Source organism: Corylus avellana, chromosome ca3, assembly GCF_901000735.1.
Source record: "Corylus avellana chromosome ca3, CavTom2PMs-1.0".
NCBI lineage: Eukaryota > Viridiplantae > Streptophyta > Magnoliopsida > Fagales > Betulaceae > Corylus > Corylus avellana.
Genome location: NC_081543.1, coordinates 29255107 through 29270043, shown reverse-complemented (window position 1 = coordinate 29270043; position 14937 = coordinate 29255107). Strand labels below are relative to the sequence as shown.

The 14937-nt window shown below is 35.7% G+C and overlaps 1 protein-coding gene across 1 annotated transcript; it reads right to left on the bottom strand.

Moving 5' to 3' along the window:
* Positions 1–8247: 8247 nt before the first annotated feature.
* On the bottom strand, positions 8248–11496 carry LOC132176008 (geraniol 8-hydroxylase-like). The gene is made up of 2 exons (XM_059588110.1): positions 10597–11496; positions 8248–8884 (listed from the first exon to the last, which is right to left on the bottom strand). Exons 1-2 carry the CDS (start codon positions 11494–11496, stop codon positions 8279–8281), a joined length of 1506 nt encoding a protein of 501 aa, XP_059444093.1. The 3' UTR covers positions 8248–8278.
* Between the last annotated feature and the right edge of the window lie 3441 nt (positions 11497–14937).

The following is a 14937-nucleotide window of genomic DNA, read 5'->3' as shown; positions in this document are numbered from 1 at the left end:
CTGATTATTTTTGTATTTGAGCTCACAACCCTATAGTGCACCCTGCTACACCGTATCTGAGGCCTTTAAACAAGCCTATATTCCTTACATACACTCAGCCTCACCAGATCCTAACCCGCCAGGCTCACAAAACCTATTCTACACTCAACCACATCGGATTATATCCCAAAAAAAAAAAAATGGTTGTACCTCGTACTACCACTCTCCCAAACACCAAAGATATTACCCAACCTATCCCCGTCATCCTCGATGGATCCAATTACCCTGCTTAGTCTCAAAATATGAGTAGGTGGCTCAAAGGACATTGTCTTTGGGAGTATGTTTCTGGCGAAGAACCTACACCTGTTGCTGGAAAAGAGGAACTCGCTGCGGTTTCACTACCCGCATTCGAACTTGGAGAAGCTTCCATTACAGGATTATCTCTTGGTTCTCCAACACTTGTGTCTTCTCCAACACTTGTGTCATCTCCATCAACATGACCTTTGGCAATCTTGACAATGCCAAAGATGTTTGGGACATGTTAGCTCAACGCTACAACACTACCGATCTTGCTCAGTGGTTTCAGATTGTGACCAAGCTTCATCGCATGTGCTAGGAACCAGGTCAGAGTATTATTGATTTTTATTCACAAATGACTCATCTTTGGAATCAATTGTCATTATGTGAGCCAGAGTGGAGGGATAAGAAAGATGCCTCTGATTACATCGCTTTTCGTGATAGCATGCGCTTGGCCGAGTTGCGGCAATTCGAGATGAATTTGAGCATACTCGAGCTTCTCTTCTTCACCGCTCATCGTTGCCATCCTTGGAAAGTGCTCTTAGTGAACTCGTTTTAGAAGAGACCTGATTTTCCACTATGAAGTAGCACACCTCTAAAATGGTCATGGCCACTACATCACGCAATACGCGTGCCCCTAATTCTATTCCTGTTCGGTCTTCCTAGTCCAATCGGAATATCCAGTGCCACTATTGTCAAAAATATGGCCACAGGTATAGTGAATGTAGAAAAAGGCTTTCTCGTGGGAATCACTGAACTCCTAGTCATAAGGCTGCTGCGATTACTCATACTGATACATCAGATATGTCTTACACCGATATTGCACCCCAACCCAGTACTCTTTCTCCTACAGAAATTGATAAGCGCCGAATGTTGCACATTCAAGCCCCTTAATTTGCATATGTTAATTCCTTAGCGTTGTTATTTGTTTGATTTTGTTTTGTTTTTGTGTTTTCAGGTTATAAATAAAGATGCAATTAATTCCATTCATTTTGGGCTTAAAAGCAAACTTTGAGAAGACCTAGAAGATATGATTAAGCTTAACCAATCATGGTTAAGTTTAATCAAATAAAGGAAGGGATTAATTCGGAATTTCTCAAATTGGAGTCAAAATCGGATTGGATTCAAATTTGGATTCTGCATATGTCTTGGTATTTTGGCCATAACTTTCAGCTCAAATATCCGATTGAGGTGATTCAAGCGGCACTGGAAAGCTAACTCAAATTTATACAAATCATTGTGAAATATAATTTTCCTAATTCGGAGCGCCGCATTGCCAAAATCGCCCCGTAAGATAGGAACGCAATTCTGGGCGAATCCTATTCCGATTTGGACTTGGGTTTTCTTTTTCCTAATTGGACTTGGACTTAAATCTCCGAAATTTATAGGATTACTAGGGCTTCTAGGACTCTCCTAAGCCCTATAAATAGGGTTCTAAACATTGTAAACAGACACATTGCTTCTAGAGCAAAAATTGAGTAAAATAGTCTGTGGAGCTTAGGAGATCATGAGCAGCTAAACCCCTTTGTGGGGTGTTGATGTAACCCTATTCAAGCACAATAGTTTGATTGTATTTAATTTATAGATTTTCAATTTATGCATGTTAATTGTATAACTATGAGGATTGCTACAATTGATTTTTGTTCTTCATATTAAATGCAATTGTTCTTAAATTCCAAAATCAATATTTGTGAAATTCTTCTTTTGTCTTAGAAAGTATTTTACTTTTATTGATCTCAAATCATTCTTGTTTTCTGTGATTATGAGAATGATGGTTATACAATGGATTTAATTGACATATGATCAATAGGATTTGATAGGCCATGCCTAGGGAAGACGGATTGTACTACACCCTAGTTTATTGTAATTTAGGTAAACAATCCGTGCCAACCGAAGATGGGTTACACTTATTCATTGATTATATGTATCCTGTTAAAGAATTTGATAATTTACACCTAGGGAAGACGGGTCGTACCGCATCTTAGTGGTTATGTGGACGATCCGTGCCAACCGAAGATAGATTATGCTTATTCTTTAATAAGGTAGTTTCTTGTTTATTTATATTTATAACATGCATAGAGTGAATTTCTTGGATTAATTATAATTAACCATTGTTGTGCGGATAGAGGTGAAGTCAATACCCTACTCTCTCTCTCTCTCTCTCTCTCTCTCTCTCTCATATATTTACTTCCTTTATTTCCGTTTATTTTATGCACTTTAAATTTACACAACCAATTCACTCTCTTTTAATTAAGTTAATTTTGATAATTAAACCCCTGCAGTCCTTGAGGTTCGACACCCTCAATATAGCCCTATCCTACGGGATTCATTCTATTGCGAGTGGTAATTTTATTATTGATATTTTTGGTCACAAAAATACCACATCAGAAATTGAAGCTTTTATTCATCATGTTTTATCTAAGTCCAATCTTAATACTGCCATGTCCACCAAACTAGGTAATTCCTCTTGGTATATTGATTCTGTTTGTTGTAATCACATGACACCAAATTCTTCCAAATTTTCTGCAAAATCTGTGTTACCTAGATCTACCATCATTTACACTGCTAATGGTTCCCATCTTGATGTTAGTCAAGTTGGGTCTATTTCTACTCATCAACTATCTATGTCTGATACGTACTTAGTGCCTAATCTCTCGTTAAATCTTTTATCTGTTGGTCAACTTTGTGAGCTTGGCTTAGAACTGCACTTTTCTAACTGAGGTTATGATGTGCAGGATCCACAGACGGGACAGCTAAATGGGACCGCCGGTAAGATTGGACGTCGGTTCGAGCTTTCATCACTCCATCTTCCTCATGCTGTGTCTGCTGCCACTCCCACTCGGTCTCCATCTACCACCCTCACTTTATGGCACTCTCGTTTAGGACATGCATCTACTTTTCGTATTCGTTCTATAGCTACAAGTGGTCAGTTAGGGTCTGTTAAGTCTGAGTCCTTTGATTGTGTTGCGTGTCAACTTGGAAAACAAAGTGCTTTACCTTTTAATAATAGTGCCTCTATTTCTTCTGCTCCTTTTAATTTGGTGCATTCTGATGTATGGGGCCCTGCGCCTATTCCCACCAGGGGGGGATCCCGCTATTTTGTTATTTTTATGGATGATTATTCTCGATACACATGACTTTACCTTTTACAAAATCGGTCTGAATTTCCAAAAATTTATTCTGAACTTCAATAGATGGCTCAAACTCAATTTTCTCGAAACATTAGAATTTTTCGTTCTGATAATGCCATAGAATATCGTGAATCTACCTTCCTTACTACCCTCAAACAAAATGGCACTATTCCTCATTGTTCATGCCCAAATACTTCTTAGCAAAATGGTCGTGCTGAACGTAAACACAGGCACATCTTAGACACTGTTAGGGCTTTGCTCCTTTCTGCTTGTATCCCTAAACACTTTTGGGGAGAAGCCATTCTTACCGTTGTTTATACCATTAATAGGGTCTCCTCTCCCACTACCTTAAATAGGTCCCCCTATGAACTCCTTTATGGTTCTCATCCTGATTACCAATCCTTCCGCATCTTTGGTTGTGTCTGTTTCGTGCTTCTTCCACCCCATGAATGCACAAAATTAGAACATCATTCTCGCCTATGTTGTTTTCTTGGGTATGGCATTGAACACAAAGGATATCGTTGTCATGATCCTATTTCCAAACGGCTCCGCATTTCGCGGTACGTCACTTTTTGGGAACATAGGTTCTTTAGTGAAATGGATTCTTTTCCTCCTAGTCCCTCTAGTTCTTCTCTTGTCTTCACTAATGTCTCGTTTGATTTGCTCCCCGACTTTACTGATCTTGATGCAGGGACGACAAGCTCTCCAGACGACATTCCGACGGTCGACCCTAGTGACTCTGCCCCGTTTGTTGATCTATCTACTCTTGAGCCAGCTCCCTCTATCCCTCGTCGTTCCACTTGGGTAACAGCTCTTCCTTCCCATCTTCATGATTATCACTGTTATTCTGCTCTTGCTACTTTACATGAACCTCACTCCCTTCGGGAGGCTCATATTAACCCTCTTTGGCAGAATGCTATGTCTGAAGAACTTAATGCCCTTTCCAAAACCCATACCTGAAACTTAGTTGATTTACCTCCAAGTAAAACTGCGGTGGGGTGCAAGTGGGTATACAAGATTAAGATAAAATCTGATGGGTCTGTTGAGCGATACAAGGCACGTCCTGTGGCAAAGGAGTTCAATAAGGAGTATGGTATTGATTATGAGGCGTCTTTTGCGCCGGTGGCTCTCCTTACTTCTGTCCGATCCCTCCTTGTTGTGGCTTCTGTGCGTTGTTGGGATCTTTTTCAAATGGATGTGAAAAATGCATTTCTCAATGGTGATCTTAGTGAAGAAGTTTATATGCAGCCTCCTCCTGGGTACAATCATCCACCCCACAAGGTTTGCCGACTTCCTCGGGCATTGTATGGTCTGAAACAGGCTCTACGGGCTTGTCTTGCCAAATTCAGTTCCACTATTGCGCAAATTGGGCTTGTTTCTAGCCCCTATGACTCTGCTCTTTTTGTCTGGCTATCTGATGTTGGTCTCATTCTACTCTTACTATATGTTGATGATATGATTATTACTGGAGATGATACTGTCGGTATTCATAACCTTCAACAGTTTTTGAGTCAACAATTTGAGATGAAGGATTTGGGTTTTCTCAGCTACTTTCTTGGATTGGAAGTGTCTTCTGATGCAATGGTTACTATCTCTCTCAAGCCAAATATGCTTCAGATTTCCTCTCACGAGCTGGCCTTACCGATTGCAAAATTGTTGATAATCCTCTTGAGACCATTGTCAAACTTCGTGCCACTGATGGTGAGTTACTTTCTGATGCCACTCTCTATCGACAGTTAGTTGGAAGTCTTATCTATCTTACTGTGACACGGCTGGATCTTGCCTATGCGGTTCATCTTGTTAGTCAGCTTATGACTGCACCACGCTCAGTTCACTATGTGGCTGTTCTTCGCATCCTTCGCTATGTGAAGGGCACTTTGTTTCATGGTTTGATTTCTCTTCTCACTTATCATTAGACTTACATGTATATTCAGATGCTAATTGGGCAGGTGATCCCGCTGATCGTCGTTCCACCACGGGTTATTGTTTCTTACTTGGTGATTCTCTCATCTCTTGATGTAGCAAGAAATAATCTATTGTTACCCGCTCTAGCACTGAAGCTAAGTATCGTGCACTTGCTGACACCACCTCTAAGCTCCTCTGGCTTCGTTGGCTCCTACATGATATGGGTGTTTCTCAGACCTCTAGTTCTCCTATCTTTTGTGACAATCGAAGTGCGATTCAGATTGCGCATAATGATGTATTTCATGAACGTACTAAACACATTGAGAGCGACTGTCATTTTGTGTACCATCATCTTTTGCAAGGACTTCTCCGTCTCTGTCCAATTGCTTCCACTAATCAGTTGGCCGATGTGTTCACCAAAGCACATCCACCTGCACGGTTTCGTGATCTTGTTTCCAAACTCAAGTTGGCATCTACATTACCACCTTGAGTTTGAGGGGGGATGTTAGAATATAAGGGAAAATGCAGTTTACCCTCCTGAAGTTTCAGGAGTTTTTCAATTTTAACCCCAAAGTTCAAAAATTGGCAATCTATCCCACTGAAGTTTCAAAAATTGGCAATTTAAACCATCCGTTTAATTTTTCCGTCAAAATGGACGGAAATCTATGAAATTACATCATTACCCTTAGGTTTTTTTAAAAAAATTTCCGTCCAATTTAACAGAAAATTAAACGGAAGGTTTAAATTGCCAATTTTTGAAACTTCAGGGGGGTAGATTGCCAATTTTTAAACTTTGAGGTTAAACTTGAAAAACCCTTAAAACTTCACGGGGGTAAACTGCCTTTTCCCCTAGAATATATTATGAATATATTTTGATATCACCATAATTGTTGATTTGACCTCTTTTCCCTGTATATATATATATTGATATTATTTTGCAATATTGTACATTAATTTTGTGATTGTATTTTCTATTTTATATGGCATTATTCAATTATAAATAGGCCTCCTTTGTATACAGTTTAATACACACAGAAATATAATATTTAGTTTATCCCTATATTCTCTAGTATTCTTTAGTTATTTTAACAATCATTTTCCAGTATATTTTGCATCCAAATCGTTTGTGCTTATATACTATCACAATTTTTGTTTACTCCAATCATCAATCTGTTCATATTTCTACTTCTCAATATCGTTATTAGTAAATTCTAGTATTAGAGCCATAAGTGTGAAGTGTCTATTTGTTCTTTTCATTGCCCGAGTATCTGGTTACTTGTGCTTCTCATTTTATTCTGCTACTGTCTATTCTCTTTTCGTCTTTTAACATTTTGACCTCTGTTTTGATATGATTTACTTCAAATTGTAAGTCTTGAATCGTTACTTCTTTTTTACTTTTATTAAAATTTTCTAGTAGTGAACTAAGACTTATTGTGGCTTGCTTATTTTACTGTTTTCCTCTTTCATTAAAAGATTTCTTAATTTTTTTAAATATTTAAATTTTAACTCAGGGTTTTCAACTTTACTAATTAACTCGATTAATAACACTTCTTGTTCTTCTTGTTTGATAAAAACATTGACTGTTTTACAATAGCTATCTTTACAGCCAAAGCTGATGTCCAGTGAACTAGAGTTACTAGAATTTTCACTATCATAAGGAAAATTACTGGATGAGCTGGCCAATATATGTGTGTGTGTGTTTATATATATAGAGATAGAGATAGCTAAGAATATTTAGTGACCTCGTGTTGATCATGGGTTGCAGGGATTGAGCCAGCTCTGAAAATGGGCAGGGGCCCATGGCTAAAAAATTTCGCTGGTAGGAGCTATTAGCCAAAAATGAATAAAAATTAACCATAATTTTTTTTTTTTTTAACCATAAATTTTTTTTTTTTCTTGTCATTTTGGGGGTCCCTGGCCACAGCCAGTCCCCCCTTCCTCCATGAAAAAAGTTAACTTCTACCGTAAAGTAATATAGAACCTATTTAAAATTTGGGTAAGAACAAAAATTTAAACGAGTTGTCAAACATCACCAAAGATTTTTTTTTTTTTTTTTAACTGTTATGACAATCTCTATTATTGTTTCTTGAAAAATCATAGAGAACAAATCAAACAATATGTTGGACATGAGATTGAAGTCCATCATCCATCATGTGGGACTTAATTAATTAATTTATTTTATTGGATTTTGGACTCGATCACTGTCAGCTCGTTGTATTAGGCGTTTGAGACCATGCAACATGTATTTGGTCTTTGTTGCCGACTTACTCACGTGCCATGCTATTGGGCCCATTTTAGAAGATTGTCGGAAGAGTGCCGGTAGCGCAGCAGTGCGACAAACCAGGGAGCGCACTCATCTTTTCACAATTCACAGTGACAGAGACAATATTGTTTGTCAAGTTTACATTTTTGTCTTTTATTTTGTGTTTTTTATTTTTTATTTTTATTTTTTTTGTTTAGAAAAGAATATGTTTTGTGTGATAATCAGATTGGATGTATTGGAACTTGAATTTAGAAATTTGATGAGGATTGGATTAATTATATTTAGGATTTTGATGATTATTTGATGAGATTAAATTACCACAAATTACCATCGATCGGTGTGAGAGATGATTAAACAATAACATAATTAAACAAATACGATGCCCCAACCATTCTCGACTTAAAATCACAGTACTATCACATGCATACACATACATACAATAGAATAAATATTGGCCAATTAAGCTCTGGGTGTAGTACTAAACTGGCCAAAAGCAAGTCTTCCTTCTTTTACAACCTCCAACCTCGGCTATATTTGAAGTCATGATCAAAATCACAAGCCCTATTTGTTATTCAACAAAAAATTAAAGTACAATACACCAAACATATGCTAATACAAAATGTTTTTTTTTTTTTTTTTCCTTTTTTGAGATATGCATATTTTCTTCTTTTAAGCTACAACAAAGTAAATTCTTCAGCCTATTTTAGACTGGAATAGGGACAGCTCTTAGAGGATGTGCAAGATGTAAAGTTATGCCAAACTTTTCTTCCATGTTCATGTCCTCACGTTTAACCCCATCTTCAAGCTTCCAATCAAAGGTGTGGATAAGAGAACCTAACATCGAGTGCAACACTCGTATTGCCAATGGCAGACCAGGACATATTCTCCTTCCACTACCAAAGGGTATAATCTCAAAGTTTCGGCCTTTAACATCAATTTCCGACCCCAAGAACCTCTCCGGTATAAATGAATTTGCATTCTCCCAAAATCTCGGGTCTCGGCCTATAGCCCATGCATTCACTAACACTTGTGCACCCTTTGGGATAATATAACCATTGATTTCTACATCTTCTTCAGCTTTTCTAGGGAGTAACAAAGGAACTGTCGGATGCAACCGGAATGTTTCTTTCACTACTGCTTGTAAGTAAGGTAAACGAGTAATATCCGATTCCTCAACCGGGTGACCTTCACCAATTACTTGTTGCAACTCTGTTTTGGCTTTTGATAGTGCCTCTGGGTTTCGAAGTAGCTCTGCCATTGCCCATTCCAATGTGGCTGATGTTGTATCAGTGCCAGCAGCAAATAGATCCTAAGTAATAACAACCAGAAGTTATTTACTTTTTATTTTTTTGTCAAAATATGATGTTAAAAATTGCCTCTATTTCTAGTAAAACTTGCATTAAAAGAAGAAAAGCCATAAGATGGGTAATTCCTATACTTGAGCATAGGAATTACTGTCTAAATATTGAGAGTAGAGATTTTCAGCTGCCAAATTGAGTCAGCCAAGTGTCTGCCATTTTTTTTTTTTTTTTTTAACCGAAGAGGAAAGAGGTTACAATAGAGATTATGGATAACCAAATTTGAGGCATTAGCACTAAATTTGAGGCATTAGCATCAAATTTAGAATGACTAAATCCCTTTAAGGTGATATCATTTATAAAAGGTTAACCTTCTACCCCTAAATTTTTGTTTTGAATCTAAAAACGAATTTTGAAGCATTAAAAATTCATTTTTGTTTTTTTTTTCACTTTTAATTTTTTTTTTTTTTTTAAAAGCAGCCCCGTGTTGGACTACGCTTAGCTGCCTCAATTTGGTGGCAGCCGCATAGACTGACTACAAAAATAATGAAAAAATAAACCTATAAGAATTTAAAGTTGAAATTGAACCAAATTTGACTCTAGAATAGCGGACAGAAGATAGGACAAATTCCTAGCCGAGCAGCTTGGAAGTCTTCTTCCCCTTTTGTAAAAGTTTTCTGGTCTCCTCCCCCAGCAGGATCACACAAGATCAATTTTGACACTGCTATAAGGGAACAATTTTCAGTGCAGGCTGCTGTTTGCCGAGATTCAAAGGGTCACATTGTTAAGGCTATTTCCCAAATAAATCCTCCATGTGATCCCATCTATGGTGAAGCTCTTGCAGCTCAGCTTGCTGCCTCATTAGCAGCCTCTTTGAAGCTCACAAGTTTCTCTCTTGAAGGTGACTCCTCGGTGATTATAGATGCTTTGCAAAACCCTTCCATCACTTTAGACTGGCATATACAATCAGTGATTGCCAACTCCTTGTTGCTCCTTACAGCCTCCCCCATTTGAGAGGCAAAGAAAATTCACAGAAGTCCTAACTTCTGCGCCCACCATGTGGCTTATTGGGCCGTGGCAAGAGTGGTCTCGGGCTGCATTCCCACTTTTTTTTCCCCCTCCATCATTCCCCTTATGTAGTGGAAAGAATCCACTCCCCTCTCTTTCTTTCTCCTGTTGTAAGGCCTTTGGCCCCTTGGTTTGTTATTAAATGTCTTGTTACAAACAAAAAAAAAAAAAAAAAAAAAAAACAAAACATCACACAACAACAAAAAGAAGACACTGTTGCCCAAGTGGCTGTTTTGAGAGAAAGCCAAGTCGCCCAAATTTATGAGACTTCGGTGCAATTATTTGGACCTGCCTATGGGCTCAACTGGTACAACCACTTGCGACACCCTTCCTACTAAGCCATTATGCCCTCCCATTCAGGGACTTTATGGGCTCAACTAATTTATCTGATCATTTGTTTGATGGTCTCCTTTCATCATAATCATATATAGTTAATTTACAATTTGCTTTTCAACAATTCCGTATCTAAAATAAAGTTATGTATTTCTTAACAAGTGAGAAGTGTCTTTTTAACAATTTATACTAAAAAAAATATGTATTTCTTATGTGTTTAAAAAATATTTATAATTTTGTAGAGACTAATAAATTGTATGAGTTCCTTTCCCCCATTTTGTATGAAATATATTCAATATGAATAGAGAGTAATAATACTAACCAAGAAGAAATGTTCCATCGTCGTCTTGTCCATCTGTTCAATGTTTTCTTCGCTGATGTTGAGAAGGGTATCTAACATGTCATTGTTCGTGACAAAACCAGACACTTTTCTCAACTGCAAACGTTCGTTAATCATGCGGGAAAAGAGGTCTATCATCTTCCCGAAGTTAACTGTCATGCGCCGCCTTATCCCTTGAGGGTCCAACTTCTGAAGCAAAGGAAAATAATCTGCTATGTTGAGTTTCCCTACCTCTTCCACGATATTCCACACGATCTCCTTGAACTTTCTAGCCGCGTCAGAATTCGGGTCCGCCAAATCAACCGAAAGAATGGTGTTTGATAACATATTAAGCGTAGTCTTGAAAGCGGCTCTCCCAACTTCCACAGCCTCACCGGCTAGGCAGCTTTGACGAGTCTCGGCGAGGAGCTCTTGCACTTTCTTCCGCCGGATATCTTGGTTGGCGTCAAGTGCTGCGTTGGAGAATAGTTGACCGTTGCATATTTTGCGAAGGTTTCTCCACTTGCTTGAAACGGTGATCCACGGCAAGCCGAACATGTCGTGCCCGTGGGCTCGGAGTGCGTCCGGGATGGTTCGGTTCGACAAGATTTGGTCATGTGTTTGGAGGACTTCTTTGGCTATGTCTGCTGAAGAGATGACTATTGTTGTTACTCGTCCAAGTTTTAGGCTCATTATGGGGCCATGAGCCTTGGCAAGCCTGGTTAGGGACCTGTGGGGTTGATCATCGAGTTCCAAGAGGTTTCCCATGACCGGAAAAGGTTTTGGACCAGGTGGAAGCTTTTTGTGATTTGCCTTCCACTTCCTACTTGGAATCATAGAGAAAGCAACTTGGATTAAGATCCAGGTGAGGCAAAGGCCAATTACAAAGCTCAAGAAATCCATCTCTCTCTCTCTTTCTCAACTCTAAATCTTACGGAAGAAAGATAATGACATCTATTTTTTCTTGGTAAAATGGAGATCATGATCGGTTTCCAATAATGACATCTCTCTATGTTATATTTGGATAACAGTTTCCTTACTTTTTCTAATCAAGTATATAATATAACAAATCAATTCCAAAAACCTCCGTTGATTGACGCGCCGATCCAACCCAAATTGAAACTTATACCTTTATCTTAAATGAGTATTGTCACATTATCTGAATGAGATGAGTAAAGTATTTACCATTACTCAACTACTTTTGCTTGAGAATTGCCATTTACTACACTTATCTTATTTTCATGATCTATTGACTTGATGTGACCCTAGAATCTAACTATCTTTGGATATATTTTTTTTTTTAACAATAACTAATAAATACTATCATATGATTCATATTGTCCAATATACTATCATATCATCCAATAGTTCGAAGATGTAATATATAATATTACTCTTTTCCTTTTAATAATTCTAAATACTATTGTCTGTCCCACCTCATACCATATAAGAATAAAGTAGTTAGAAGTACTCAATAATACGCCACCTTGTCAACGCCAGCTTTTGACATTTGGTTTGGGATGGAGAGGGAAAGAACGAATATAATACTAATAATAATAATAATAATAATTATTATTATTATTATTATTATATGTTGGTTTCTGTCGGCTACCTTGTCTCATGTGGGAAACAAAGCAGCCCCTACTCGGATCTAGAATTATTAAAATTCTTAGAAAATTTTAGTTTTTGAAATTTTGAATTCAAGCTGTATATTTTTTATTTAATAGTTATTGTTCTACTATGTGTCCCCACGATTAGTAAGATAATAAATATTTATTATTTTATTAGTAATAAGATACGTGACAAAATAATGACCTTTAAATAAAAAATATACGACCTAGATCTAAAATTTCCTTTAAGAATTTTAGTGGATCCAAATCCTCCCACTCAGCCTCCACGTTCATGTTTCCAAGGATTTTTGTAATAGAAGTCAACAAGTTTTTAAAGAACTTTCATGATCATGCGCGATTTTTTGTCACGGGTGAAAATTAAAAAGAGGGTTACTGATATTTCTACAAGCAGCATTTTACTGAAGACTTAAATTTATTACTTAATAAAGAAGAATTAAATTATTTATTAAATTTATTAAATAAAGGATAAGATCGATTAGATGTGATAGCTGGAGGTCAAACAAAATATATGGGTAAAGTCTACGGACCTTCCTCAAACTATCACTATTAACATTTCTCCAACTTTTAATTGTGATAATGTCCACCCAAACTATCAAAATATTATCAATGTCTTCCCTAAGGGTAGCAAAAAGGTAAAAATGCCTCTATGTATTTATCAATAAAACAAAAGTACTCCTATAAATTCAAAAAATAAATAAATTTAAATTTTTTTTTAAAAAAAAAATGAAAAATAATTATTTTTAATTTTTTTTTTTTTTAAAAAATAAATAAAATTTAAAATTTAGAAAATGAAAATGAAAATTTTAATTTAAAGATAAATATTTTTTTAAAATGAATATTTTTTGAAACGAAAATTTTTAATTTTTTTCAAATGAATTTTTTTAAACAGAAATTTTTATTTAAAAGAAACATTTTTTTAAAAAATTTTGTTTTAGAGAAAGAAAATTTTTATTTTCTTAAACGAAAATTGTTAATTTTTTTAAAACAGAAATTTTTATCTTAAAAAGTAATAAATAAAAAAAACAAAAAACAAAAAACAAAGACTTCATTTTTTATAACAAAAAAATCAAATTTTTTTATTTTTTTATTATACAAATGATTTTTTTTTTAATTTGAAAATTTTCACCCTTTGGATTTATTATTTATTTATTTTTTTTAGTTCTAAGTTTTTTCTATAAGTTTTAGTATTTTTTGTTTTTATTTACTAAGGGTAGTTTCGTCATTGGAGAGAACATTGACAGTGTTTTGGTAGTTTGATGAGACATTGTCACAATTGAAAATTTGGCGGAGACATTGTCAATTGAGTGGTAGTTTGAGAGAGGTATATGGACTTTACCTAATATATATATATATATAATTTTGAAAGGGTCTTCACATATATACAAACTATAAACTTATAAATTATTTTTCAAAAGTTTTGAGGAAATTCTCTATAATGTGAATTTCGCCCCTGAGAGCGTGTAATAATTAAATCTTACAAACCAATTTAATAAAATAATATATATTTTTAAAGCACTTAAAAAATATATATATTTTTTAATAAGTACTTCTCACCTGCGCTAAGAATACATCTCCCTTACATTCTATTTCAGATTCTCTGCTTCTAGTCGATAGTCAAGATGATAGATAGGTTTTGCTTCCGTAATCGATGGATACGATCGGTTTTGTCCGTATGCATTTAGTTAGTCAAATTAACTTTTTTGCTAATTTGACTAATACGCTAGCAAAAAATTATCTCACCGAGATAGTGCATCCAGCTCCCGAGACTAGTTAAACTTTTTGTTGAGTTTTTCACTACCCAACAAGCCAAAAAATAATAATAATAATAATTAATTAATTAGTTTTTTTATTCTCCATTCTATTTCCTCTTAATTAATTTTGAAGTCATTTTGTAATCATGAAAAAAAAAAGTAAGAATAATGAAAATATTTAAATAAAATAGAAAAAGACTTAGAAGGTAGAATGTGAGGGTGTTATTGAAAAGTAGATAGTTTGAAAAAACAAAACAAAAAACAAAAAACAAAAATGAAGTGTGGGGCTAAGTCTTCACAATGAAGTTGATGTTATGGTAGACTTTCTCGATATATTTTTTTAAAAAAATCATTTTCAAGAGATCGTGGATATATATATAGTAATCTATGATTAGGGCAATTTGTCATTTTTGAATATGGTTGTTCAAGTTCAATCCACTGGAGATCACGCCTTATGAAATGAAAGTTATTAATTTAAATTATTCTTCCTCTTTTCCTTTATTTGTGCGGACATGTAAAAAAAAAAAATAATTACATTTTTTTGGAACTAATCTAGATCTGCTATGATCTTGGGTCTGCAAATCCTAGTAAAATGTTCAGAAACTATGGATTCATGTCATCTCAATGCATAAAAGAAAAATAAAAAAATAAAAAAAAACAAAAAAATTAAGTTAAAGGTCAAAAATGGTGATCAATCATTCCTTTGTGCAGTAGGCCACCCAAATCACTTTAAGGAGATACAACGGCCCCGTTTGCCAACAGCATGGGGCCAGCACTATAGTTGGAACGGCACTGTTCCAGCTACAGTGCCATCTGATAGGTGCAGCAACTTTTTAATATTAAATTTTTTTGTTTTTTTTTAAAGCAAAATAAAAAAAAAATAAAAAAATAAAAAAGAAAAAAGGAGAAAAAAGATGGGGTGGTTCCAGCCACTCCTTGGCCAAAATGGGGTGGCCGGACCA